We start from the raw sequence: 27,810 nt of genomic DNA, 5'->3' as shown, positions 1-27,810 counted from the left end.
CTCAAAGGATAACATTCAGTTCTAAAGGTCATCAACTTCACGCTCTGGAACATATGATTCAAGTCTTCAGCTAAAAGTAGTTGGAAAAAAGTCCCCGTCCAGCTTGCACTGCAGGATAAACATCATCTGAGTGCATCAAGGAACTGCGGTTACGTCAAGGCTGCAGTCATAATCTACAGCTACCAGTTACAGCACTCTGAAGTTCTTAGCCATCGTATGTGTAGAAAACCAATTCCTCTTTGAAGATTTGTGAGATTTTAAAATCTTGGTGCTATCCCAAGGGCACAAGAGCAGTACTATAAAAAAAAAAAAAAAGCCACTGCGCTTTCCCAGAATCAATGCAAAATCAAAATGCCTGGATCTCAGGGAGAACAGAACACCTCCTTTCTCCCTCTTACAACCTAAGTCAGTTGTGGATAAACTTTTACATACATTTATAACAGCTGTAGACTTACCTCATCCTATTAAAACAACCGTTCTAATATCCCTTACATTTTATCAGGCTTATCCAATTCTCACAGCAGCAAAGGAACACATCAAATAAGAAGGAAACAAGAGTAACAACCTCGAAAAGCCTATGTAATTAGGAATGCAAGAAGAAGAGCAGTGAATTTAAGAACAGCATCAACAATTAGCAGGGACTGAATGGGCTTTCAGGTGGCTGCCAATATTTGCTAGCAGTCAGAGTTTTTTTCTAGAATCTTACAATAGTCAGGTACTTCTGAATTCCCAGCAGCACGCAGAGCTCCTGAGTATCTCCAAGTCTGGTGACTGTGGGCCCTTGCAGATCTGTACCCAAGAGGTACAGGCAGGGGAGTTATTTAAATTTCTCAGCTTTTTTTTTTATTATTTTGAAAGGCTGTTATTTAAGATTTGCCCGTGATGAAAAAGCTGCACTAATAAAGACAATAAAGAATGCACATGCTCCTCTCTAAAATATGAGGAGTTTCCAGTCTTTTGAAATAACAGGATTTAAAGCAACTGCGCGCTGTCTTCAACTTCAGGCAATTTACAATAGATCCTTCTTTTTTTGAACACAGAAAGCAGACAGAGGATTCGTTCCCCTGGAGAAATTTCCAGCCATGACCGACTTTCATCACATACAGCTGCAGTTCAACCCATCACCAAGGTGGGAGGAATCCCTAAGTGGATTATTTTTTTTTTTTTAAATCTGCATCAATAGGGGCAATCTCGCTCTTTGCAAAATGCAAGTTTTCCTCCTGTACAAGCCACCTCTTTTTTTAAGCAGTGTATTTACTACTGAAGCTGTATGCTTCAAACGATTTCACTCTTGTCAAAAACCGAGATTACTAAAAATGAAATGAAGAAACTTCTGTATAGAAAAAGTTATATTTACAATTTTATTTTGCAGAGTTAAAGAGCGAAGAATTGTAACACTGTTGTTGAGAAGTGTTTTTACCCAAAGTTGCCAAGATCTAATAAGTTATGGAGCAGAAGTATCGGGCGTAAGGCAATGAACCTGAACAGCCCAACAGAGATCACCCATTCCCCAAAGAGCAGAGCTGATAAAGGTGGTAGAAAATTTAGACTGTTTGACTCAATCTCCAAAATTTAGACAAAGATGATGAAAAGAGAGGTTCCACTCGTGACTACACCTTTAACATCTGCAGGTGAAGGAATTTCTAAAGCACGCAAAATGTAAAGACAATTCCTGTTTCCAGGGGAGCATTCAGTGCTTTGAATCCAAGAACGCTATGTCCATACACAGTGGTCAGTACATGACTTATGGCAACACAGAGATGGTAAGAGATTAAAAACAGGATTAGAATTTTTTCCATTCCATGTCATCAGGAGGATTTACTTCTACCTTCCTTTTACCAACATCTGACCAGTTGGTGCTCAGAACCGTGCCTCCAGACTCCATCTGCAATATAAGAAAAAAGCTTGCTTAGTTTCCTAGAGGTAGTCTAGTAACACAGAAGTCACATTTCTTGCAACATATTAACAAATTCTGAAAAACCTGATGAATTTAAACCTCACATAGAAGCAATTTACATGGGAATTTGGTGTGTATATTGAAAGAAATTTGAAAAGGCCATCATTCCATGACCTTCAGCCTAGCAGTGCTTGTTTTCCATACTGGACATTCCGAGATGCTGATAATAAGCAGCATTTAGAGGCTGTCATGTTGTTGCAAAGGAGCTATATGTAAAGAATTAAGAATAATTTGATCCTGTCATCCTGGGCAACAATTCCAAGCCTTACAGGAAGCAAAAGCTGCATTCCCTTTGATAACACTAACTGAAACAAAGAAACCAGCAAAGCACAACCTTTCAGTGAGACCTGTTACACCAACAACTCCCACTGAACCACTGCCATTTATCAGAGGCCCAAGATTTTGGTGCGTGGAAGCCTCCTGACTTATGCAGAGCTTAGTGTAACGTGTCACTCTGCAAAAGCTACACCCTTCTTTAGAGACAAAGAGCACAGACTTACAAATGATTTGTTCATGGCACGTTTCACTTCATCTGTACCATCTGAATAGATTTGCTGAAAGAGTTTATTTAAAGCAGCATCTCCTTCTAACTTCTCGTTCTTCTCCTCTTCTTTGATTTCAACTACCAGTTTGTCCCAGTTCCTTGTGTAGTGAGAGGAGGATGGATATAAGTGCTGGGTGTCTGAAAAGGGAGACGTTAGTTAGCTAAGAATCTTCTCACTACTTTTAAAGCTGCGTTCTCCAGAACAGACATGGTATGTATTTAATGAATCTGAAATAATGGAGTATGAATCTGAAAAATGCAAATGGTTTCCTCCTTGCAGATATAAGCATTGCAATGAAAAAATATAAAGGGAACAAAGAAATGCTAGAGACCACATTCAGCAACTGCAAAGTTTACTTTCAGGTAAATAATTATATTATTTAGCTATCCAACAAAGAAATTCTGGACAATAACAACAAAAATAATTGAAGTCAAAATGAGGCAGGAGATATTGGCTGACAGGAAGGAAAAAAACAGCCTACAGCCACAGAAAAATGTGAGTTAAACTGCAAAAATATCTGAAATTAATAAATCAGGACGTCAACATTTTTTCAAAGATGCCTTGTTAAACTGTCCTGAGACACTGCAAAAGCATTCAAGAGAGGTGAAATACTTAATGATATTTAATTCTTTAAGCAACAATATGCCCATAACAATGCAAAGAATTGCAAAACAGTAACTGAAATAAACAGCTAAACAGATAAAAGCCTGAAGCAATTAATGACAAGCATAGATCCTCAGCAGTTCATCAGATTAATAGAAGTTATGCCTAACCTTAATAAATTTTAGTAATGCCCTGCAGACTATTTCTGTCATTTTCTGGTAGTGGAAAAAAAAAAAAGTCTTTTTATTGTAAATACAACACTATGATTTTATTAACAGCTTTTAACACACCAATTATTATTAATATCTGCAAGTGCCTTGCCAAAAATAAAGCATTTAACACTTCCTTCAGATAACAAACCTGGTGTAAATTGCTTTAACTTCGGAGAATCTCCTTGTCCCTCTAGCTTCTCCCATCTTACAGCTTCTGGCTTCTTCATTTTTATTTCAACCTACAAAACAGAACACGAAGAACAAATTAATCCAGATGGCAAACAGTTCTGAGGAACAGGTTCAAATTAGTTGGATTCTGTAGCAGTGAGGAAACAATTAGGTTGGTTTTAGAGACGGTGTCTAACATGAAGCCTGCATTAGAACAAAACATACCTACCTTACCTTATGAAGTTATAGTACTTAATGACACATCAACTAAACTCTTCATGCTCAGCTCTTGCATGAGTTTCATCCTTTTATTTTAGTACCACTTCCTTGTGCTTACTATTCACTCTCCGTAAATCACGGCATCCCAGAAGTAACAATCAGCTGCAATGTCTCTACACTGCCAGGCACCAAGGTGCATCTTATGCATCTGTTTCTTGCCAACCAGCTCTGATAATTAAATAGTGCTCCTGAATGACTGCAAAATCCAAGCACTAGGTTTACATCCCATCCAACAAAACCTGATGTATTTGGTGTATACTACCAGGGAAGCATCCAGAGACGGTGCTCATCTTCCCATTGAAAAAATTCAGAAGCTGGATTCACTTGGTTCGCTGAACACACGCTGCTACAGAGAAAACTGCCTAGTACTCATTGACAAAACCGGCAATTAAAAGTGGATATGGTTGCAATTATCATAGGAGAAACAAAATTGAGTTAAGCGTGTCATGCCCCTATTCACAACTATCCGTAATCCCTTTAGACAGCCATATTGAAGCAGTTTCTCATAATTAACCTTATCCTTGGTCAGAGGATTACCAAGTTGCAAAACAAAGACTGCAAAACAGAGTGCCTAGTGTCACTTGTAGATGACAAACTCCGTTCAGGAAGCGTCACAAAATTCTTACGATGCTATCAACTGACTTAAATCTCCGCTTGCTGAACTTCAGCAGCTCCGTATTTGTGCACAGCTTCGTATAAGGGAGCTCTTAGTTCTACCTAAAGCCACTGCGACCTGGGGATCCCTGCAGACCCGAGAACAAAGGCACCTCTGTAAAGCTAACCCCAGAGACCCCAGCAGCACGCTCCCTGCACAGCATCACGTTGATCCGAAATCTGAACTTTATTTATTCGATTCTTCAAGTCTGTCACTGGTGAGTAACAGTCTAAGATGCCTTATAAAAATAAAGAAATGAGCTCATTTAAGTCTCAAAGCTGCCGTATTTGGGATCATGCTGCATTTTAAGAAACAGAATATTTAATTACCACTGCTCCACTTTTTTTTTTTTCCTGGGGAAACTACTGCTTCCCTTGACAAGTTTAAATATACATTTTCTACCACGAACTTGTACTAAGTGGGAACAACAAGTTTAAGACACGAGGCACAGAATGAATGCCCTTCAAGGCAGGATAGAGCTTCACCCTTAATAAGCACAACTTACACGTAGGTGACTTCCCCACTTCCTCTATCTGCTGTATTTCCAATGTTTTTAGCACCCTTACAAGTCCCAAAGTGAGCATCACGGTATCAATCTTTAAAAACGAGGAAAAGGTATCAGTCACAGAACAAAAATAGTCAAAGAAAAATCAAATGCTGTATTATTCTAGTTGCTCAACCTACTGCCCCTAAAAAAATCCCTCATTCAAGTTTAATATTTTAATCTCTGTGAACACAAATTTGTTTTTAACTGTGCAGAAGCAGCATTCAAACTGTGCCAACGATTATTACTCTCCAGCAGCTCTAGAGGATACAGCAAATCTTCCCTCACTGGGCTCTTTTAAAATGGCTGCCGAAATTACAGCCACAAAGTTCACGTTACAAACTCTACACTCACAAATCGAATGCTTTGTGATGAGCACAAAGAAACTAAAATATTTTTACAGAGCTACATGTACAAGAAATAAGTAGTTTCATCAGTGCCAGAATTGGCAGGTTGTTCTTCTTGTTTTGGTTTGTAGTTTTTTTGGAATGGATTTGGATCTCATGAGTCAAACATTTAAGTTAATTAGCCACTAACAAAAGCGCTAATTAGCCAGAAGTAGAACACTGAGCCTTAATTTAAAACAACCTGTCTCTCCTCCACTTCCTACAGAACTCTCCTCAAGTTGTGGCAACTGTATTGCCAACCCCAGTGCGTGTTTAAGAGGAGGAGGCCTTAATCTCAAAGTTTTTAATACTCTAATTAACAATGCATCCCCACTGAACAGCCTTAACAAAAAAAAAAAAAAAACAAAAAACAAAAAACAGCAAATTCACAATGCTGAGACTGTTCAAACCTATACCACTTCAGTTTTCCTTGTTTGTTTCTCCTCTTGCCCTCGTGCTCCAGGTTTCCACCACCATCTTTCAGAATCTCACAGACTTTCATCTGCACTGAAAAGAACGAACTCTAATGCAACGTAATGCTTAATGTGATCTGCTAAACACAGATGTTTTCTTCACAGAATACAACCCTCCTCAAAGATCCCTTTGGCTGTTCAGACTGCTCTGCCCACACATTTAAGAAAAATCTTTCTACTTTTGCTGCTCCAATAATCCCCCTCTCCTTTTTTCCTCTTCTAGCTCTTACACTTTCCTCTGCAACTGGCCCCAAGCCTGTGCTATACAACAAACATCCCCAAACAAGGAAGAGGAAATGCTACAAACTAATTCCCAGCGTAAGATGCAGATTCCTTAAGCCTAAACGTTTCAACGCTGCCGAACTGGAAGTACATACAGCTGAGAAATGGAGACAGAACACGTTTATGACATGATTAATCCTTTAGCCCATCTACTCCATCCACTTCAATTCAGCTCACTCATTAGGCAAAGTTGCAGGCAGGAGCAAATGGAGCAAAATCATTAGCTGTGCACCATTATACAAGCACATCTCCAAAATATAAAGCTGTAAAATTCTGCTTGTGAAGATGTGCATTTCTTCAGCTTGAGAGCTTTATTTGATCTGAGAAACATCTCTGAGTCCCAATTATGTGCACAAATGGCAGTAAATGCATTTTAATGAACATTTTAAAGCAGATACGGATGGCTATCACACAGACAAGTGACACATCATTGATGTCACACCTAACACACAAGTACTGTTAGCTTTTTCCTCTCCTTGGAAAAAAATTCAGCACCCAAGCAGGAGAAATACATCTCAATGTTTTGCCAACTACTTTGATATAACATTTATATTTCATTAAACGTATGCCTCATGCCAACTTTAGAATAAGACAGGAAAAATGATTGTAAATTAAATGCTTTGCATGCCAGTTTAAGAAGCTGCCTCTGGTTGTTATCCATTTAATCACATGCTACTTCAAGAACTTTGTTCTGTAACAAAACACCACTGAAAAAAAAAAAAAAAAAAGGTTCAAAACCTTCAGGCACACGAAGCTTAAGTAAAAGGTAGGTCCTGGTTATTCTACAAATTCACATTCACTGTGCATTAACACTACAATGAGCTGTTGTGCTGAGGCTGTGTCCCATTGCCACAGTTACTCCTTTCTGAAACAACTTGTTACAGAAAGCAATAAAAGGACAGAAGCACTGACACTGGCGTTCATCAGGAATAAGAAGTGAAGGACAGTGAGATTCCCAGAGGAATGTTGTTTTACCCCCATCTGGTACCCACTGTCTCTCTCCCTGTCACCATGTACCTCTGCTCCACCTCCTCTGTCCCATCCCATCAGGTAGCAGCACACAAGAATAAAGATATTTCCCCTTCAACATTTTCTTCTTAACATTGAAGAAGCCCAGTTCCTCAGCCTCTCCTCGTAGCTTGTGCCCTCCAGCCACCTGCCCATCTTGTTAGCCCTCCACTACACTATCTTCCTTCCACTGGGAAGCCCAAAATAGGACAAAACACTCCAGATTTGTAAAAAGTTCAAGTGCAGAAATAATCCACTTGCTGTTGTGTTCTCCTTTTTTAAGTTCCCCGGATTTGGGGTTCAAAGTGAGCAAAGTAAAAAGGAAAAGACACATGGAAATTTGACAGAGTAATTCAGGCAACGCTTCTTTGAAATTCTCTCTGAGAAACCCACCCTGCTGAGACAAGCGTCAAATTGAGGAATCATCATCGAGAAGAGACCACACGAGCAGTGAAAGGATACAGGGGTTTCTACTCACGGAAGTAACAGATGCTTTAAAAAAAATAACAGATTAAGACAAATTTGTTTGCATCTGAATCCGAGTGCTATGTATGGGAGAGATGCCAGAAAAGACCTCAGCAGCAATCTTATGTTTCATTGCTAGCACAAAGGCACAAATAAAACCTTACTTCAAGAAGAGTGGAATAGGAGAGCATATAATCTAATTTTAAGAAAGAATTTATCCCCTTAGAGATAAATACAACACTAAGTTATCAACATTAAGATTCTAGGTAGAAGCCTGCTGCTAAAAAAAGCACCTAAACTTCCGGCAAACTAGGTTCTGCATGAACTCATGCTCTAGGACAGATCTCACCAGTTTGGCTGAGAATATTAAAAGAATTTTGGTGGTCTTTGAAAGAAAATGTGGTATGCACTGACAAGGTAGGAGAAATTTCTTTCAACTCCTAGTGTATTTTGTATTGCACAATTCACACTAAAGGAAAGTTTGTTTGACAAATTTGTGCTGAGCTCTGATCAGAGGGATGAAGGGAATCGAAAGTGGCAGAGCTTGAGCAGCAGCTCAGCCACTGATTTTAAGACGTGAAAAAAATACCCTTTAAACTTCGGATGTTTTGCTGTATTAAACACGTGGAAACGTGAAATCAGGATTTCCAATCATCTCCTCAGTTATTTTACTGAGTTGCTGACTATTACTGAACTATTGACTGTTTTGTCCAAGTAGTAAATTCAAAATGTTGCCGTTTTGCAATCACAGCTTTTTTAATTTTTTTTTTTTTTTAAAACAAGCTCTAAGGTGATGACCCATCATCACATTCTTCTATAAAGGTACGACCTATTCAAACTTCTACCTAAAATCATATGCACAAGATGGTATCCTAGTTATTCCAAGACCTTTTATAAATTGCTCATTCTGAGTTCCAGAATCTTTGGTCCATGACTTAAAGTATACTGAGATTAGGATAACTTTCCAGTGTAACCACAAATTATTGATAATTCAAAAAATTGTTCTGTAAAGGTGTTCTAACAGAAGGGATTTAGCAAACACCCTTTGTGTTGTTTTTTTTTTTGCCAGCTCCATACGATGGATAACTGAGTGTACACTGATCAGTGCCACTTCACTGACATCATATAGCAACCACTCCTTAGAATTTGGGATATTTTACAGAAGGAGCTAGCAATACAGATCAATTTGGTAGCCTAAAGCTCTTTGCCACCACATCCTTCCTGTAAAGCCAATCGTTCTCATATCCACCTTCTCTCAAGGCAGAGAGAAACACTCTTATAGCTTTCCTTTATAGAGTTATATAAAACATGGGCATTGATTCATGTGCTTAAAATCTATTTCTCAATATTAACAAGTTTAAATCTGCCCCAAACCCACCTGCACGCACAAGGAACAAAAAAAATTGAACTTATTCTGAGCCAAGTAATATCACAGCAATCATCAGGAAGGTTTCTTTATGCTCTCGCCAGGAAATTGTTCCATCTAGCCCTGCCTAAGAGATGCAAGAGAATGCAGAAAAGCATCCAACTCCTATCTTAAATATCAGTTTATGGTTTACAGAAAACACCCAGAAAGTTTAGGGAGATACGAATCTGCGTGAAAGCCTCACAGAGAGAACTGCAAGCGAGCAGGGAAGGCTGCACTCAAGCCGCTACAAACAACTGGCTAAAAATAACCAAAATGAGAAAGTCTCTTTTAAGGATATGACTGCAAGAACCGATTGCAGTTAAAATAAACCCATACCCTCTGTTTATCTATCTGTGTACATCTGCCTCTGAGTAAAGACTCACACACTTTTTGAAACAAGTTGTCTCAACCTTTCCCTTTACATTTAGCAACAGGCACCAGGGTGCTTTTCCAGTAGAGGTGCCTTGGGTGCTTCAGCGTTTGCAAGGCAAAATGTTGGTTTGAGGAGAAGAAACGTTCCTCTGGGGCACACCAACTGCCCTGTTCTTGGCATGAAGCTGCTGGGAGTGTGCTCCTACCTCAGACATCTCTGTAACAAATGCCAGCTGTGAAAAAAAGTGAGGATTTCTAACACCTTCCTCTTTGCAGCACAGCTTTGATGTCTAATTAAAGGGAAGTTCTGGGATCACAAAGCTGCTTTTAGCCACTTTTTCAAATGACTCCAAACTGCCATTATCTGCAAAAAGCCCAAACCACTAAAAAAAGTGAAAACTCACAGTAATTGTCCCCAGACTATTTGCAGATGCAGGAGCAGAGAAGGAAAAGAGAAAGCACTAGCTCAGGTTTCCTTCAAGAGGATAAGGACACACGAAAAAGCAGATACTCATCCTCACTCTCCTCACCTAGGTCTGAGAAACTTCTGAGCAGCACCAAGAACATGAATAAAGACCCAGAGAAACTCACACACAGCATACATTTCCAAGAGAACATAGCCAAATATTCCCCTGGAATCCCACCTGCTTGACAGATGGAACAGAAGAGGGAAAAGAAAGTGGGGCTGACTGTGCACCGTGAACTGTTTCAGAACATCAAAAATCCTTGCACTACTTGTGCATTTCTATTCCCTGCTCTATCTGCTGGACAGAGCCAAGTCAGCTCCTCTGCCTTAAATGTATTTCATCACTCATTTTAGGTCTGCATGCCTGTCATGGGTTTGGCTGAGATAGGAGTTCATTTTCTTCGTAGAGGCTCATATGATTTTGTTTTGGGTTTTTGATGAAAATAGTGGTGATAACACACTCTCTTTTGTTTTTGCAGAGCTGTGCTTACAGAATACTTTTAGTGAGCACGCTGGGGATGCACCAGGAGCTGGAAGGAGTCACAGCCCAGAGACAAAGGGATGTCCCACGCCATGTGGTGTCACGCCCAGCAATAAGAGATGGGGGAAAGAAGGAGGAGGGGGGATGTTTGGAGTGATGGCATTTGTATTCCCAAGAAATCATCGTGTGTGCTGAGCCCTGCTCGCCTGGAAGTGGCTGAACACCTGCCTGCCAACAGGAAGCAGCAAATGGATTCCTTGTTTTGCTTTGCTGGTGGCTTTTGCTTTACCTGGTAGCTGCCTTTCTCTCAATCAATGCATTCTCATACTTCTGCCTTTCTGATTCTCTCCCTGTCCCACCTGGAGAGACAGAGTGGCTGCTTGGGGCTGAGCTGCCTGCCGGGGTTACACCACAACAAGGCCTTTTTCCTGTTACGATGGGAGCAGAAGGAGAATTCTACACAGGCAACTTCCAAAGAGCAAACTCGCTCCAGCCTTTACATTTTGGCTCCCTCTGCTGGAAATAAATAAAAAAACAGGCAGCACCACTAGCAGGTACCTCACCTTGTGTTAACTGCTGAATGCACTGTGCAGTTCTCAGTGTGGTGCAAATCTTCCCCACCTCACTCGACACCTGAACACAACTGGGGATGGCCACCAAAATACAACAAATCCTACCTACACACAAAATCCCTCCTACTTTCAAAGACCAGACCAGCTTCTATTTATAGGACACAAATCTCTAATTTATACGTAACTTTTGGAGCTGCTGCTACCTTTTGCTCTATCAGGTTAACCTAGTAATGTTTTCTAAGCAGTCAGACACCCTTGCCAGATTGGAACTTAACCAGTAACATCAGAGAAACAAGGCCTAATGTAGCAATTGCATTTTTTACTGTTGACATTCTCTGAGAGAACCAAACCTTTAAGCTCTGTCTGCTGTTCGCAGTCACTTCAGAATCTGTAATTCTGCAAATAAAACCAGGGCTATTTTCTCCTCCTGAATTTGCATCTTTACCTTTATTGTTTTGCATTTGTCAAGCGATGCTGAATTTTAAGCAGTACTGAGAGATTCATCTCCAGCATCTCTTACTTACCAAAACAAGCACAATTGCTTTATTATCTGCCAGCTCTCTTGTTTCATCCTCCATCCATTACATTTATTAGGTCTAAGAGGTTTATGTGAAACTCAAAGTCTATCTAGTGCAAAACCTGCCTGCATGTTACGCTCTGTTTCACCATATAGTTGGAAAGAAAGACCAGGAGCAATCCCTCAACCTTTGCCCTGCAGAAATCCAGGCTGGGAGCTCAGCTAAGCAGGAAGAAGCCACAGTCTACTCCAAGTGGATAGGATTCCTTCTGACGGAAACACAAAGGGACTCTGAGAAAGCTCTGGCAGGGTAAAGTTCATCGGAAAGGTGAAGCCAGGGACCACTGTGAGTCAGGGAACCAGCTCAGCAGACAGACCCCGGCTGAACCCCGTGGCTCTGATAGCTCTGGGAGAGCACAAAAGCCACTGCTGGAAGCCAGCGAGCTCATCCCAGAGGCTGTGAACATGAGAATGATTTTCTCCAGCCATGTCCTAATCTCTATCTGTACTTAACCTGCCAGCTTAAAATATCCGTTTCTCAGGCGCTGCTATCAGCAGCTCAGAAAAAAAACCTCACCCCTCTCTAGTCCTTAGCTAAACAGTCTTCAAACCTTCCAACACACAGCAAGACGAACAGACCTCACTAAGTCTGTCAGTGCCATAAAGACAAGAGTCCTCCCAAATACAGCCTCCTGTCGCCACTCCTCTGAGTCTTTCAAATCCCATCTAGCTGTGATATGCATGTAGACTCTGGGGAGCCTTTTCCCTCCTCTTGGCCCAGTCTGCACTCTTATCAGGGCTCTGGGTGGGTTTTTGTTTTGCTTTGGTGATGTTTTGGTTTGTTTGTAATGAGAAAGAGAAGAGACAGAGGTACTCCAAATGAATTGCCTGGCAGAGTATGGTTTTTGTTCCAACAAAACATGCTTTTGAAGCAAGTTTCCTTTCACATCACATTCCTTTTCACCATCCTGGTTCACACTGGAAAACCATTTAAGAACATGTGAACAGGACTCCATGGATGAAAATAAACAAGACATGTTCCAGGAGCCCACATAACCTGCTTCCACTGCTAACAAGACCTCAGCCCATCCGGTCAAAGAACCAGATACAATAAAACGTTTGTATAATCGGGAAGACAACAGAATTAAGTCTTCCTTTCCAAGTCCTTACAGAAGAACTCCATGTAAGTGACACAAATTCCTTTGTAAAGAAGTATTAAGATGCTTTATTCAAAGTAATAACTATATTTTCCATCCTGCTCATGTGAACGAAGCACATACACAAAACTGTTGCAAAGAAATGTGCATCTCTAGTATTCAGACAAACACTGACACTGCACCATTTCCCTTAAAGAACTTAGAATATTTTACTTTGAGAAACACTAAGTCTTTAAAGAGCACTATGCATGCTTCACCATCCTTAATGCAGGCCTGCTATAAAATATTTTCTTCACTGAGACTCCATCTGCTGGTCAGTACTGGAATTAGCTGATGCACCATCCAAACTGTATTTTTCACTGTGCTTTCACAAGTGTCCCCCCTTTATTTCTCTTTTCCACAAGAGGAAGTACGCAGAGAAGCGCTGACTTCACCTGTTACAACTCCTCCTGTGTTCTCTCCTACCCTGCCTTGCCTTAAAATTATTCTCTCAAAACCACATAGGAACAGTAACATCTGGAAATAAATGCAAAATCCTTACGCTTCAGACACTGCTTGAACAGAACAAAAGCTTTCGCACCACTTTAAGAATCTCAGCCTAAACCATGCTCCAGACTACTACAGATGATTCAAATAATTAACCCAGGCTGGGGATGGTAGCATAGGAAGACAGCCGTGATAGTTTCAGGAGTGCTGAGACACAGGCCTGATACTTCACAGAAGTAATAGCAGACTCTAAGAGCTATGAAAAGTCTAACACTAGCTAGATAGGAATAAACGCAAACAGGACCTCACAGCTGCTCATTTGGACAGGGCACCTGTCCATTCCACTTACATTTATATATATAATAACAGAGTAGCAGACTTTACACTTAATTCATGCACTCGGTTTCATCTCCCGCTTTGTAAGAACTCTGTCAGGGAGTGTAGCTATACGACAAGGAGGAATAGTTTTAAACTAAAATGGGGTAGGTTTAGATTAGGTAAAAGGAAGAAATTATTTACTGAGGGTGGTGAGGCCCTGGCACAGGCTGCCCAGAGAAGCTGTGGCTGCCCCATCCCTGGAGGTGCTCAAGGCCAGGCTGGATGGGGCTTTGGGCAACCTGGGCTGGTGGGAGGTGTCCCTGCCCATGGCAGGGGGTTGGAATTAGATGGTGTTTAAGGTCCCTTCCAACCCAACCATCCTATGAGTCACGTGATTCAACCAGAAAACCTGCCCAGCTTCCTTAGTGTGAGGAGTGGAAAAACAAGACCAACTTTGTGGAAATCTTCTCATGTCATCTTGAAGTTCCTTTTTCCCTGAAAACATGCGATAACTTCTGTAGGTACCTTTCTGAAGCTTGCAGGTAAAGTGGAACATGAGAAAGCAATGGAATTTTCAAAAGCTCTGTAAAACCACTGTTGAAATAGAAGGAAAGAATCAAAAACATTTATTCCTGCTTCAGAGGTAGGTTGTCTGCAGAGCCAAGTCTGAACATGTCTGTCTACGTATTATGCTACGATATGCCACACCAGAACAGTCAGTTCCTTATTGTTCTATACCTGTCATCTGGAAGACAAAATGCTGAGCTAAAAGCATTCTCTCTAATGCCATGCAACTTCCAAGTGTCTCCAAGCAAGCATTATGATAAGCCTTGTGAAAAGCCAAGAACAGGTAACTATGAGTAACTTTTACCAGCAGGAAAAAGTCATGAAAGGGTCAAGAATTATTTCAACCCTGAAATCCTACAGGTCTGACATTTATTTTAGGCACATAAAGATGACAATACTCTATAGGACAGTATCGACTCCTAAAAGTTGAGTTAAAAAAAAATCATTCACGCTTTCCAAATACCCCAAATGTAAAAGTAAAGACCACAGTCATCTTTCAACAGCAACAGTTAAAAGCATCCTCAATGTAACTGTGATTTGCACTTCAGTAAGCAACATATCACGTCACTAGTTCTGATTTTTGCACAAGTTTAGAAAGCTTTCCACTGGCTGAAAGGCACCTTGAAGAAAGAAAAACATTTCTATATGAAAAGCAAGACATTATGACTGCGGTAATGAGACATGACAATAGAGCAGAAACATTTTCAACGTCAGAAACAGACAAAGAAATGATTTACACTAAGAAGAGCTTACCTTTGTTGAAAGCACTTTAAATGTACTTTGCTCTGGCACTATAGAATGAAGAAGAACAAGCTTTAAGTTGTAGTCTTCACCTGATGGAAGTCTCACTGATGCACTCATCTGTTAACAGTCAAAAACACATCTCTGGTCATCTTTACTTGGAAATGGAAAACTTCTCTTAAAGGATTGTCATTTGGCACCAAGACTAAGTGATTCAATTAACGAGCCTTCGCTAGGATACTTAAAACACCAGGCATCAGAATTTCAGGTACCACCACTACGCTCCTGCATTATTCAACAAGGTGTTTTACAGTACACTACAAAGATGAACAGGAGATTTCGTTTTTTAGCCAGCGTGCACTCAAAAAGCCTATTATCTTGTCAGCTTGATCTGCGTTCTTTAGGGAAAAATATGGCAAATGAAGTATCAACACTTTCATAATGAACCATGAAAACAATTTGCAACTTCCCTTCTAATAAATGCAAGCTATGTTAAACTCCTGTGAGCACTCGCCACAAGTTAAAGCAGACAGGATCAAACAGACACTTCTGTGCCTCACCAAGTACCAACTTAGTTGAGAATAACCTACCTGCTCAATATTCCCCCTTAATTAAACAGTCATCAGTACCACATATGGCATTACAACAGTGATTACAGTACTTCCTTGAAACACACTTTGTTGCCATTATCAATTGCAGTGATACAAAAATCGAGATGAACTCACCCGCCGTTGTTTTTCCGTAACGGTACTAAAGCACGATATTACTTATTCATAACTGTTTTGAGAGTACCTTGTTTCTGTCCGTTCACATTCCAGACGCATGCACACACAAACACTTTAACTTCAGATCACCTCCTCCCCCAACCCTCCAAACACCCAAGCAGCTGAAGAACAGCTGTTCCTTCTGCAGCATACACAACACACGCTGGCTTGTGCATAAATCCTACAGACCCTGCTGTGGCAACAGCTCCCTGTTCACTGTACATAAAAATGCTCAGGCAGAAGACCACTTCTGCCACTTTTTCCTGCTGTTCCAGCAAGTGATGTTCCCTTTTAATAACTACGCCTCGTGAAATTTAAGGATGTGTATCAACAGCCAACATAAATCACCTCTTTCTCTGAGAACTGCACACGGACGTCATCCTTCTGCGCGTTCTTGATCATTATAGTCACGATGACTTGAGATTCTGTTTGGTACCAGTCATACCTTCAGAAAAAGAAGCAGGAAAAGTTATCTGCAAGGATATGTTTAAGAACAAAAAGAAAAATCCAAAACCCACAAAAGCTAAAACACTATTATGTAGTTTAAGGGGGGGATGGGAGAAGATGCACAAAATTAGACTTCTTCCCCTTCCTTTAACAACACAGTTGCAGTCTTGACAAGTAGTTAAAGAATATATATATATATTTTAAATCAATAAATTTGTAAGAAGTGGGCCACATTCTTAACCAATTCATATTATTATTTGACTTTCTTAAATTAAATAGCTCAAAAAATTACCTCTACCAGGCACTATGGGCAGGTCATTTCACTTACACTGCCACTTTGTGAAGTTTCTGCAGAATTACTACAATCATTATCTTGCATCTCCGATCAGGAAAGAACAGTTATATGTCAATTATTTTAATTCTCGCAGCAAAACTAAAGACAACTTACTTGATCTTTGATGACAGAGGTTGCTGTTGTGTATTCTGGTTGGAACACATTGAATTGGAAAGTTGTATCAGTAAGAGAAAATATAACAGACATATATAAATAAAGACAAATCACTTTCATACTGATCATTTCTCCTGACTTATGCATGTGCATTAACGTACATAAGAAAGCTGGAACTCTTCTCTCCTAGCCATTTATGACAGACTTCAAACAATTTACAGACTGACAGTGTATATATTTAATGTATCTTACAATACAGGGGTCACACATTTGATAAACAGCAATTGAGTTCAGCTTCAACTCATTTCTTTTCTGAATAAGAAGATCTGAAAGACACACAGTGGCTATGCTGCTCATCTTTAAGTCACAAAGAAAGCTTGAAATAGATCTGAGAACTTCAGGCGTAATTTTCCAACATAAAAAATCCTTTTAATGGTAAGATTTGTCTTTACATACTCCCATCATTTCTGTACACTTTCCTCCTCTATCCTATTACTAAGGCATAAAAAATTGAAGCAACTACGAAGAAGGGAGCAGAACACCCAAAGCAACTTCACATCCTGGTCTCCAAAAAAAACCTAACCAAACAAGAAGGGTCACTTGATATATCTTCTAATTTCCAATTAAAAAAGAAAGACTCTGCTGAATTACAAAACCAAAGGAAGTCTGAAAAAAACACATGCAAGCTACTGGGGAAAAAGAAGCTATCTTCTAGCAATTACAAGTGAGTTGGCACTGATGAGATGAGCTGGTTAATTTGTTTAGAATTGGGCCACAGACTGCTAGCAAGAAAGTTAAAATTGACTTTAATGAGTGCACAGCAATTTCCAGATTTGTTCACCACTCCTAGGTTTTCAGCATTCAAATTTTGCATCCTTGGTCTCAAAACAACGTGTTTAGATCCTTCAGAATTTTATCAAATAGAAAAGATTATTTTAAAATATTTGGAAGCTTCCAGACACCACAGAACTCTAAAAGCACATTAAAGGCAAGAATCAAAGCAGTAAATATATTAAGGAAGACACCTTACCATTTCTGTCTGTGAGCCTGCAGGGGAAAAAAAAAACAAAAAACATTTGTACTTTCAGAAAAAAACATTTGACTTACATGACATCTACTCCATCTTTCTTCAGTTACTCTAGCCATTCTGCATTTATCCCATTCTCACCAGTACAGAAGTTAAAGACACACCAATTCTACCTCTAGTCTTCTGCTTTAATGGCCCTTAACTTTTATTCATGCTACCCATTTCAATCACCAACTTCTGCAAAGAAACAACTAATATAAAACATGTTCTGATTAACAAAAGGAACAAGCTTCCTGTATTTTCCTTATCAGGAAACTATAGAAACTTTTTTTTTTTTAAGGTAATCGAAACCATGGCACAAAAAAAAAAATAAATCACTTCCTACAAGTCTGTACTAGGATATCATGCATACATAGAAATAGGACCGAGTTCTCATCAAATTTGTCATACTGGGCAACCACAGTTGGCAAATGAGATAGAATCCTGACAGTGTTTCAGATTAAATGTTTCAAAAGAAACCAACTTTTCCTTTGGTCCTTCATACTCTGTACTCCTAAAAAGACAAAAATAATGAAAACATAATTTTAACTTGTCACGAAAAAGATGTTTTTTTTTTTATTTTTGTTGTTGTTGCTGTAGTAACAGAGAATTAAGAAAATAGCTCAAAATAAAAAAAGAAAAGAAATGAAGAGACAAGATAAAACAGTGCAATTTCATTTCCCCAGACAAAACAAACTGGGAAAAGTAGTTATGATATTTGAGAAATGTGTATTATAAACTCTTTCTCTGCAAAGGCAGAGAAAGTTTTCACTCGAGATAACTCTCCACAGGTAAGACCAAGTGTATGCCCTACCACTTCTATGGTTTCTCCAAACAAACCTAAACCTGGTAAAAACTACCACCAGGTGCAGATTTGTAAATTCCTACATAACACCAAAGGGTTCTCCTCTAGTAAGTTGGTAATCAACAGGTCAACATGAACTTGTATTGTTTCTACTGCCCCATTCTCCAATAAACACTGGTGAGGAGTTTTAACAGGCAGAGGAAAAAAAAAAAAAAGTCAGCTGTTCTGCTCATTAAAACCAGCAGGCAGTTTAAGCACTGTAGTAAGCTCTTTCCTGGGGTATCATGTCATAGGAAGATACAAAAGGAAGCTGACTGCCACAGTAAGATACCAGAGCAGCAGTGAGTACCCAAAGGCACTCTCCATGTAGAATGAAAGAGTGACATCACCAAATTTCCACTGCTCTTTCCAACTTTAGTTTCTGCAAGACTTGAGAACTTATTTTGATGTTGGTTTTAGAAAGAAGGCTGACAGGCTTCCACACTTAAAATAAGCTGGAAAGTACATGAAAGGGAGTTAAAATTGTCTGAACTTGAAATGAGTACTCCTCTGTCACATATTATTATTAAAATCATAATATTAATTTAACTCTGTACTAAAGAAGAGTTCAGAACATATAATTGAAAGAAACAAGGGATAGGAAAGTGAAACTTTAAAAAAATAGCTCAAAATAAAAACCAAAAACTCTGTTTCAAGAAGCAAGCTGTAAACAATACAGATTCAAAGCAGAGGCCACATCAAATCCTGCATCAAGTAAATACGCTTTTTCTTACCGTTTAGTGTTTCCTCACATCTTTTGATCCAAATAGTAAAGGTATCATCTACATCTAGAAGAAATCAAACACAGTAACATCAAGACTCTTCAAGCACTACATGTATTGAATAAAGAACAATTTCTTTCAACCACCAGCTGGAACAAATTCATCCAAATTTGCATCAATTTATTAAATTGTAATTATTATTTCCCAGTATCTTCTCGTATAACCTCTGCCATTTCAGTTAAGCTTTAAACATTTTTATACAGCTCTACTATTTAACTCTGTTACATTTAATTAACTGAAATTAATTTGTAGCACACCAATTATTTTTTTTTGTCTGGACTGACCCATTTATACTACTGCTTTCCAAGCTGCTCAACCTTTATATGGCAGTTGGAAAGCAAGAAGTACTGTTTCACACACTTCTCCATTATCCTTAAAATCCTTTTTCCAAGCACTCAGCCACATGCTGCCTCTCCAGAGAAGTATCAGAAAAAAGAGTCTGTTCTGTGGACAATCCAAAGTGGTGCAAGTTTTCACCAAGTATTTTCTTTTCTCCTGGTGGTTTCACACATACTTTACATACGCATCTACAGTATCAGTGACATTAGAGATATGTAGGTGCCAATTCCACTCTACACATCAAAACCACAGAAAAAGAGACATTGATAAGTCTAGGAAACAAGCTCCCCAGACAAAAAAAAAAAAAAAATCACTGGAAAATAGCTAAAAAGGCAGCAGTACAATGGCAGAATAATCTTCTTATTTCAGCAAAATTCCCAGAAAGTCAGGAATGTTACAAATGAAGTAGCAGTATTACTGACCAACTACTAAGACTGGCTAAATTTATCTTTTTGCAGTAGCAGGAATTCACATTGAGGGAGTTCACACAGTAAAATTCCCCGCAGAGAGCTTGAGGAAGCTTAAAAAAAGACCACACTGTTCCCAGCCAACATGCTCGTAACACCGAATGCGGCTCCACTGCAGTTCTGCAATGTATTCACCTCGATTCTTTCAGATAGCAAGCATACACAAATTCTGAGGTGTGACTTAAAATTGCTACCAACTCCTCAGAAGCATTTCTCTTTTTCCTTATCTTCTGCTATCCCTGCTAATCATCTTCAAAGTTGCCTAAATTTTAAGTTATGTAACATTTATGTAACCTCTCGGATGCTGTTAGGAAAAGATAGAAACTGAAATAAGAATATGGCAATCTTGACATTACCAGGCAATCAGCTTTTGGTAAGTCTTTTTTATATTCCTAACAAATCCTGACAACAAAATACCTGCTTTCAGACGGAAATCTCCAACATTAAGCAGAGGGGACCAAAAGGCTGCCTTCAATTACCCACTGTATACCTAAGGCATACGGGCAACTGACCTGGACTCCTCCAAGTGTACAGGGAAAGGAAAGAGACCCAAGATGCAGCAAAAGAAGTTCCGATTAGAAAAGAAAAATACTTTACTAAAAGGGTGGTACAACAGTGGAGCTGACTGCCCAAAGAGGCTGTGACACCTTCAGACTCAGCTGTCATAGGATCTAAGCAAACACATGCAACTTCTAAGTTAATTTGACCAGGGCATGGAGTTTCCTGAGCTCCAGTGCTTCCCTGAAACTTAAATGTTTCTCTAATTTTCAAAGCTTTACACATCATAGCCCCCCAAAACAGCTCTCTGAATTTTTGCACCTGGGAACAAAGCTTATTAATTAAAAAGGAAGTGAAATGGAGTAGGTTCAAGGGCCTAAACCAAAGGGAAACTGAGACAAATCTACACTGATCCAACCTCAGACTTTCAGCAGCAAGTGATGAATTCTCTTCTTAATTATAGCCCATGACAAGATTGCCATGCAACACAAACTTCAGTAAGAAAGGCCTGGAGTTTTCTGACTTATTGCCCTAAAAGATCTCCTTGCCAACCACTGCCTCTTTTCCTGCATACCAGCACATCACAGTTAGAGGCAAATTTATTTACTACTCAGTAATTAAAGTATTCCCCTGAGGAATTTACCAACAACTCCTAATAACTTTCTAATTCAGAAAGACTACCTGGGTCTTCACTTGCACCTACCGAGACATTTTCTTTAAAAAGTTGGCAGAATTCACCTTTACTAAATCCATTAGGTGGTCACAGCAAAATTCAAGAACATTTCTCAAGTGTAACTGTCCTAAATCCCTGTGATGTACCAAAGAGCAGCAAATCACGCTGCTTTTTCAGTCTGAGGCAAATTAGTGAACTCCATACATTCACATGCGTCGTCTCCTGACGGAGCGCAAGAAATTTTGCTTCGTAATGTTATTTTATAAACTCAAGTTTTTATTTACACATTCAGTATTCATTATGCACATTCAGTAATCCATCGTGCCAAGTCCTATTTAGCTGTCACTGTAGGTGGGTAATGGGAAGCTTGCTGTAGTTCCCTGAGCACTTCAGCACTACCAGTAATGAGCACAAGCAGCAAGCCCATCTCCCTGAGCATTACAAAGACTTAAAACAGACCTTACATCAGCAAGGAACATGTAATGGTGTACTTCTGCCCCCTTGTGTGGCAAAGAAAACAGCCTTGTCAGCAAAGAACTCCCTGCCACAGCAATTCCCTGTAAGGCAGCAGCAGCTAACATCTCTTTATCACCTGCTTAGTGGTTCCTTTTCCCATTTTTATTTAATTATAGCCTTTTTTCACTTTGCACTTAAATAGAGGTTAACTGCTATGCCAAAATGCTCGTGCTCACAAGTCTTTCCACCTAGGATCCAGCAAACATTCCACAGAACTGCAAAGGCAAATTCTGTCACTGGCACAAACCTGCCAGCATGACGGGTGATATATTCAAGAGAATCACCTAAAAACCTGTATTTTTCAAGAAGTCTTCAGGAGATTCCTCATCTCACAATAGCCCATAGGATTTGTAATGACGAAGAACATTGGAAGCAAGTTTCGGATGAGAAAGTAGTCAGGAAGTACAGGGAACCTTCAGAAACACTTCAGCTGGGTCAGCAGCAAAACTGACATTAAAATCAGACAGGCAGACTTCATGCAATTCAGCACAGGAAGAGGCTGTGCTGTTGGTCAGGGATTCTGAGTTAGCCAGAAGCATGCTGGTATTCACTGCCACAAAGATATCTGCAGCCCAACGTGCTGCCCTACCCTACAACGTAAGTAGGATGCAAGGCTGAAGAGAATGAAGAAGTGATGCTCTGGCCTCAGAAGTTTTTGTGCATACCGTGTATTTTGAACAACTCCAACTGACAAGAAAAGTGATGAAATCTATGCACACAGAGAGCTCAGATCGATAGCAATTACTCGCGGTGAAGATGAAAAAATAGAGAGAATTTCTGGCCCTGTCAGCCACTAACACGAGATTAAAGTGACTACTGATTCAATTCAGGAGTTATGGGTTTTCAGAAATAAATAAGGAAAGCCACAGAAGTAAGTAAGGAAATCAAGTAAGGAAAGCTACAGAAATCACAAGAAGGAAGCACTCCCTTTCACAGGAAGATCCAAGAAAATTTGCCTAGTTTTTTGGATTGCCTCATCCAATTTTCTAGCGTTCCAAAAAGGGGAGAATACCCACTTACCCAGACTACCAGAACTGAAAGAACTTGTAAGCAATTAAAGCTTCAATTAAATCCTTCAGCTCCTATTCCAGAGCACCCTAAACAGAAGATGACAGTTGCTGGAATTCCACCACATCACCATTATCACTTCAATTCTGCTGGCTTCAGCACTCAGGCCTTTCAGAAGTCTGTTTCAACACATCCGTTCACAAGCATTTTTTTCTTTAAAAACAGCAGTTTTCTGCAGACTTCATGTATTGAAAGAGGAGGCTGAATAACTGCCATAGTGGGAAGGGGCACAACCACTTGGCAGAAAGAACTTTCATTAACTTACTCTGCCATCAAACTCCAGTTTTAGATCAGAGGAGCAGGTTGCTTATTTGGGAACCAAAATCTAATAATATTTTTGCTAAACCTTCAGGCCCCTGGCATTGTTACAGATAACATACCAGGGAAATCTTAGATCACGACAACTCTTATCAGATTAGCACACTTTGCTGTGTAACTTTTCAAGGTGCTTTTCTTACAATTTCTTTCTGCTGTTGAGAACAAAGGGAATGGAATGAGCTGAGTTGCATTTCAAATGTGGGATAGGCAAAAAGAAAGGAGTTACAACCATCTTGCGATTACTTTGTTGTGTGCTTCTCTGCATGTTATACTAAAGCCTTCTGCATTGAACTACTCCTTTCCTGCTTCTAGAAAAAAAGTCGTATTTTTAAAAGCTCTAATTCTCCCCGAAATAAAACATGCACAGTTCCAGCTGGGAAGCCAACACTTAAAGAAAAAAAAAAAAAGAGAATAAATATGTTTCTGTAATGAAGTGATATCTAGTGGGAGGTAAAAAATCCATTTTATCAGTTCAAATACAAGTTGCACGCTCTTTCTGAAGACCAGTCCACCAAATGGTTTAACTAAAAATTTGAGCTACAAATACAAAGCCTTTTCTGTTCAGAAGCTTTTCTATGACACTTAATGCCATATCAGTGCCATCATTTATCTGCAAGACCTCTGGTGACCAGGGAAACACCTCCATTTAATAAGGTAAGAAAAGCAGATTACTGGCTAACAGTTTTGATACACATTTTTACACAGTGTTACACTTTCAGGTAGGGATTTGCTCAAGTCTTCCCAAAAGCCAGACCCGTTCCAGATATCTCAAATCAGGCACCCAACTCATTAGCCTTTAAAAAAAACACTTGTTCTTCACTTTCTGCTTACACATTAGAGCCATTTTTTTGACATCAGCAAAGGAGTGTTGTGCACACATCTTAGTACTTACTGTCCAGCCTCTGTCCCTCTTTGAACGACTCTAAAGCAGAAGCGTAGTTTTTGATGTGATATTCTCCTAACCTGACACAAAGAAAAACACAAGGAAGAGTAATTACTTTTCAATCTCGTCCACATCCTGAAGATAACAATATCCTTAGTTTACATACTGTATTGGTTAAAAGTACATGTGTCGGAATTTAAATTGCGTAAGAAACTTGTTTTTGAAATGGTTAAAATGTTAATATAACTACCCCAAAAATCAAGGTACATTTCTTAAAAACAATGTAACAAAAAACATACTATTTCTTCTTACAATCACAGCCTTATTACAGATGGTTTAGAAGCAGTATGACATGGAATTTACTCATTCATGGTGTTGCAAAAAGCTTGTATGGAGTGGTAATTCAAATGCTACCATTGCCCTACAGATTAGCACAATTTAATCGAAGCACAACATATGATGATACACACCCTTTCCTAAGAAGTGCTACAGCATTACTGGGGTTGAGTTCTAGGGACTTCTTTGCATCTGCAACTGCATCTGTTGAAAGTCAGTTTACAGGTGAATAACATTTATGTTATGAAAAGCAGTGAACTTCAAGTCTTAGAGTACACCTTAAAAAATTCACTACTACGTTAGCTTTCTTAGCTTGCACACATCACTCTATTTAATTAAATTAAATTCAGACAAGTGCTACGGACAAAGCCTTCACTCAGCCACAGAGTTCCATAAAAGACAAAGCAGGACTTTTTTTTTTAAATTAATTCCATTAATCCGTTTCCCAGGCATTATTCAGTCGCCACCCTCCTACCACAACCATACTCAGTCCCTAACAAAAAAAGAAAAAAAAAAACACATCAGGATTGAAGATGCTTACAACACAAAGCTTATAGTTTGCTCAAGAAATATACTAAAAATAATTCTGCCAAGATAGCAGTGTGCTAAAATCAACTGAAAAACTGGGCCCGCAGCCTACCCAATTCACTGGAAGTTTTGCAGGTACGAAACACTCAAAGATGAAGACAACTTTAAAAGCATGCCCTACTGTAGAAGCAGCAAACTAAGTTATCTATAAGGCTTTCTTTTATTACTAATTTGTCTGCACATTTACGACATCTGCTGTAGGAATGTGTCATAATACACTTGTAAGAGGATTCTCAGCGTTGCCTGAAGATGTTACCAGCGTAATTCTGCAGAAGAATATGAGCGTAAGCCCGCTGACAATAACACTCGGCATCATCTGGATTCTTTTCCAAAGCTCTTGTCAGCTCCTGTAACGACACAGAAAAACATGAAATGGCACCTCAAAAGTCACCATGAAGATACAGTACCAAGCTCTGTCAATTAAGATTTCGGGAAAGACATACCCTGAACTGGCATGAATGTTTACCTATTGATCAGTTTTCATCCAAAAAGTTTGAAGCACAAGGAACCTGCCAATTAGATCGAAGTCACGAAGTCTGCTTCTTACTGAGAAGAAAACCGAACTTTCAAATGCCTTAGACAGGAAGTCTAGCGCACAGGTGATCCTGTATGTTCCTACGATTTTCCTACAATTCTCCTATTTGTACACAGGTCTGCTCAATTTGAGGACGCAGTGCAGTATCATGAACTCAGAATGAACACACAACGTGTCAAAATGCTCGTGCAGGAATAACACGCTCAAAGCACTATAACGCAGGATGAAATCCTACATTACATGATATAACTGAGCATGGGAGATGGTTTTGAAGCATGCTGAGCAAGAGAAATAAGAGAACAAAAGGCTGGCAGCACAGGGCTCACAGGGAACATTGCTGCACCATGGAAATGAGCATAAAGTAGTCCCTGGCTAGGGAAATCACTGAGTACACAGATTGAAATAACTGTGTTATACTCTGTGAGACAAGTTCATTATTTTTGCACAGCAATGAAATGGCAATGACTCAATGCACACACCCGGAAAGAAGGTCTCCAACTCTCTCCTTATGAGGGAGAAAAGTTCTCGTCTTTGCTAGAAGACAGCAAGTTTTCTGAAGCTACTACAGTACACGACTACAGTACAGTAATTTTCTAAGTCGAATGGATTTCCACTCAGAATTTAGCATGCGTGAAGGTGGCTAAGATACAGGCTTTAAACAGGCATAAACGTTAATGCAACACAACTGCCAGAACACAGTCCCTCCAAGGCAGAGAAAAAAGGAAGAGCAGAATGGCCTGCCTTAGCTTTAATTCAGATCAATGCCCTCTTCTCTTTCACTGCTGGCACATAAATGCTTACACCAACCAGGAACGAAGTGGCGACAACAGCCAGCAGCTTAAGATAAACAAACTTAACTTTCAGTCTCCCGTCTCACCTGTGCCTGTATTTAAGGGACCGCCAACCCTTCTTCATCACTGGACAGAACACTTCACCAAAACAATATGATGAATGCTTGTTTCATCAGTTCCTTCTGACTCTATCCCTAAAAAATCACCACTTAGGCTGCGAAACATTTTCTAAGGAAAAAGCAAATAGAAAACATCCTTGTTCCACAAAGTGGACTACTTTTCCAACTTAAAGTGACACAAGGAGCCATTGAGGACTTGGCAGCTTTATCATTCGGGCAGTACTTAAACACAGGGGACGACCTTCCCGTTGTACCAGCTGCAGAAAGCCAAAGCACGCGCTTCAGGAATTAAAGGAACCCAAAGTCCTGAGGACACAGTGCAGAAATGCCACTCTAAGTCCTGTCAAGTGTGGAGAGAGGCTCCACGTGGCCCCGTATACAGTGCGTCATGTCCCAGGTTGTTAATATTAATTACGTGAGCCAAAAGGCCACACCTAGGACCATGCAGGCACAGTGCACCACGTGTAGTACCATGGGACTCACCAGTTCAGAGGTCACCAAGCACAGCCTGCCTCTCGAACCAGCGCTTTTAGGTACGCCCTTTACTGCAACATGCACTAAATAACAACCCTAGAACATTAAATGGTGTTTTGAAGCTGACAAAAAAGTCTCCAAGTCACTGAGCACACAAAGAACTGAAAAATTAACTAGACAAGACTAACACAGAGGAAAATGGACAGATTCTGATGGTACTCTTTAATACTTCCAAAGATCTTATGGTGTTTTTAGGTCTTAAATTAACTTTTACTAAGCCAGATATATTTGTTTATTCCAAATCCCTTTTTAGATGCCATTTATCTCCTGAAAAACTTCTGCAAGCAACAGAGGAAACTCCAGAGAAGGGCAGGATTCAGCTGGCCTTTTCTTTAGGGAAAGATAACCCCCTATTACCTTATCCTATACCACCTACTGTGCTCGAGCAGAGCTGTGCATTTACATCCTCCTCCCTTCCAGGTACGTAAAGAGCTATAGATCTGCCAGTTCTGTCTTCTCTTTACCTCTGTTTTTTTCAAGAAAAATAACCTCTGAGCACACATCAGCACGAGTTAATGGGTAAAACACAGGGGGGGGGAAACAAGACAGGAAGACAAAAACTAATAAAGACTGAAGGCATTTCTTCAGTAAGCTTGTTTTTCTTCTACTGGTAGCAGTGGACATAAAAATTTGAATTATGGTCTATTTATATGGCACAGAAAGGGTTGGTTTGGTGGTTTTTGTTTTTCATGCATCCTCAGGCAGCACCAGGGCGCTCCTCGGGGGGGACCTGAGGGGAAGAAGCCCTGCGGATCCCCAGCTCGTCGGAAGGAGAAGGGAAAGGAGAAGGGAAAGCTGAGGGAAAGGAGAAGGGAAAGCTGAGGGAAAGCCTGAGGAGAGCCACCTCACGCCCCCTTCCCCTCCTCTCCCCGCCTCTCACCCGCGCCGCTGCCGCCGGGTCGCGGTCGATGTCGCCGTCCGAGAACCTGCCGAGGAAACACAACGGCGTGAGAGGGCGAGGCGAGGCGGAGGGAAGGAGGGAGGGCGGCGGGGTAAGGGGGGGGGAACCTGGCGGGCGCTCACCGCGGCGCCACAGGGGGCTGAGGCGCGGGAGGAGGCGCCGCCGCCATCTTGCCCCCAGGAAACTTCTCGAGAGGCCGCGGCCGCCGCGCCCCGGGGCCGCCCCGCGCGC

The 27,810-nt window shown here is 40.2% G+C and overlaps 1 protein-coding gene across 1 annotated transcript; it reads right to left on the bottom strand.

The window, feature by feature from the left end:
- Nucleotides 1–1,347: 1,347 nt before the first annotated feature.
- Nucleotides 1,348–27,810, bottom strand: SUGT1 (SGT1 homolog, MIS12 kinetochore complex assembly cochaperone). The gene is made up of 13 exons (XM_084510164.1): nucleotides 27,702–27,810; nucleotides 27,559–27,604; nucleotides 24,956–25,046; nucleotides 24,246–24,315; nucleotides 23,785–23,855; nucleotides 18,966–19,019; nucleotides 17,352–17,368; nucleotides 16,322–16,356; nucleotides 15,775–15,871; nucleotides 14,675–14,782; nucleotides 3,466–3,556; nucleotides 2,458–2,639; nucleotides 1,348–1,885 (listed from the first exon to the last, which is right to left on the bottom strand). The coding sequence occupies exons 1-13, from the start codon at nucleotides 27,746–27,748 to the stop codon at nucleotides 1,784–1,786; spliced, it is 1,011 nt and encodes a 336-aa protein (XP_084366290.1). The 5' UTR covers nucleotides 27,749–27,810; the 3' UTR covers nucleotides 1,348–1,783.

This window comes from Aythya ferina (genome assembly GCF_964211825.1).
Source record: "Aythya ferina genome assembly, chromosome: 1".
In the NCBI taxonomy this organism is placed as follows: Eukaryota; Metazoa; Chordata; class Aves; order Anseriformes; family Anatidae; genus Aythya; species Aythya ferina.
This window is presented reverse-complemented; position numbering and strand designations above follow the sequence as displayed.

What these genes read in the sequence shown, in the direction of transcription:
- SUGT1 (XM_084510164.1), bottom strand. Translation starts at nt 27,748, where the DNA reads ATGGCGGCGGCGCCTCCTCCCGCGCCTCAGCCCCCTGTGGCGCCGCG. An exon ending in AGAGGGACAGAGGCTGGACA is followed by an intron (nt 19,020 to 23,784) that starts GTAAGTACTAAG and finishes GATTTCTTCTAG; the next exon opens with ATGTAGATGATACCTTTACT. An exon ending in GTTAAAGCAATTTACACCAG is followed by an intron (nt 2,640 to 3,465) that starts GTTTGTTATCTG and finishes CTCCCTTTTCAG; the next exon opens with ACACCCAGCACTTATATCCA.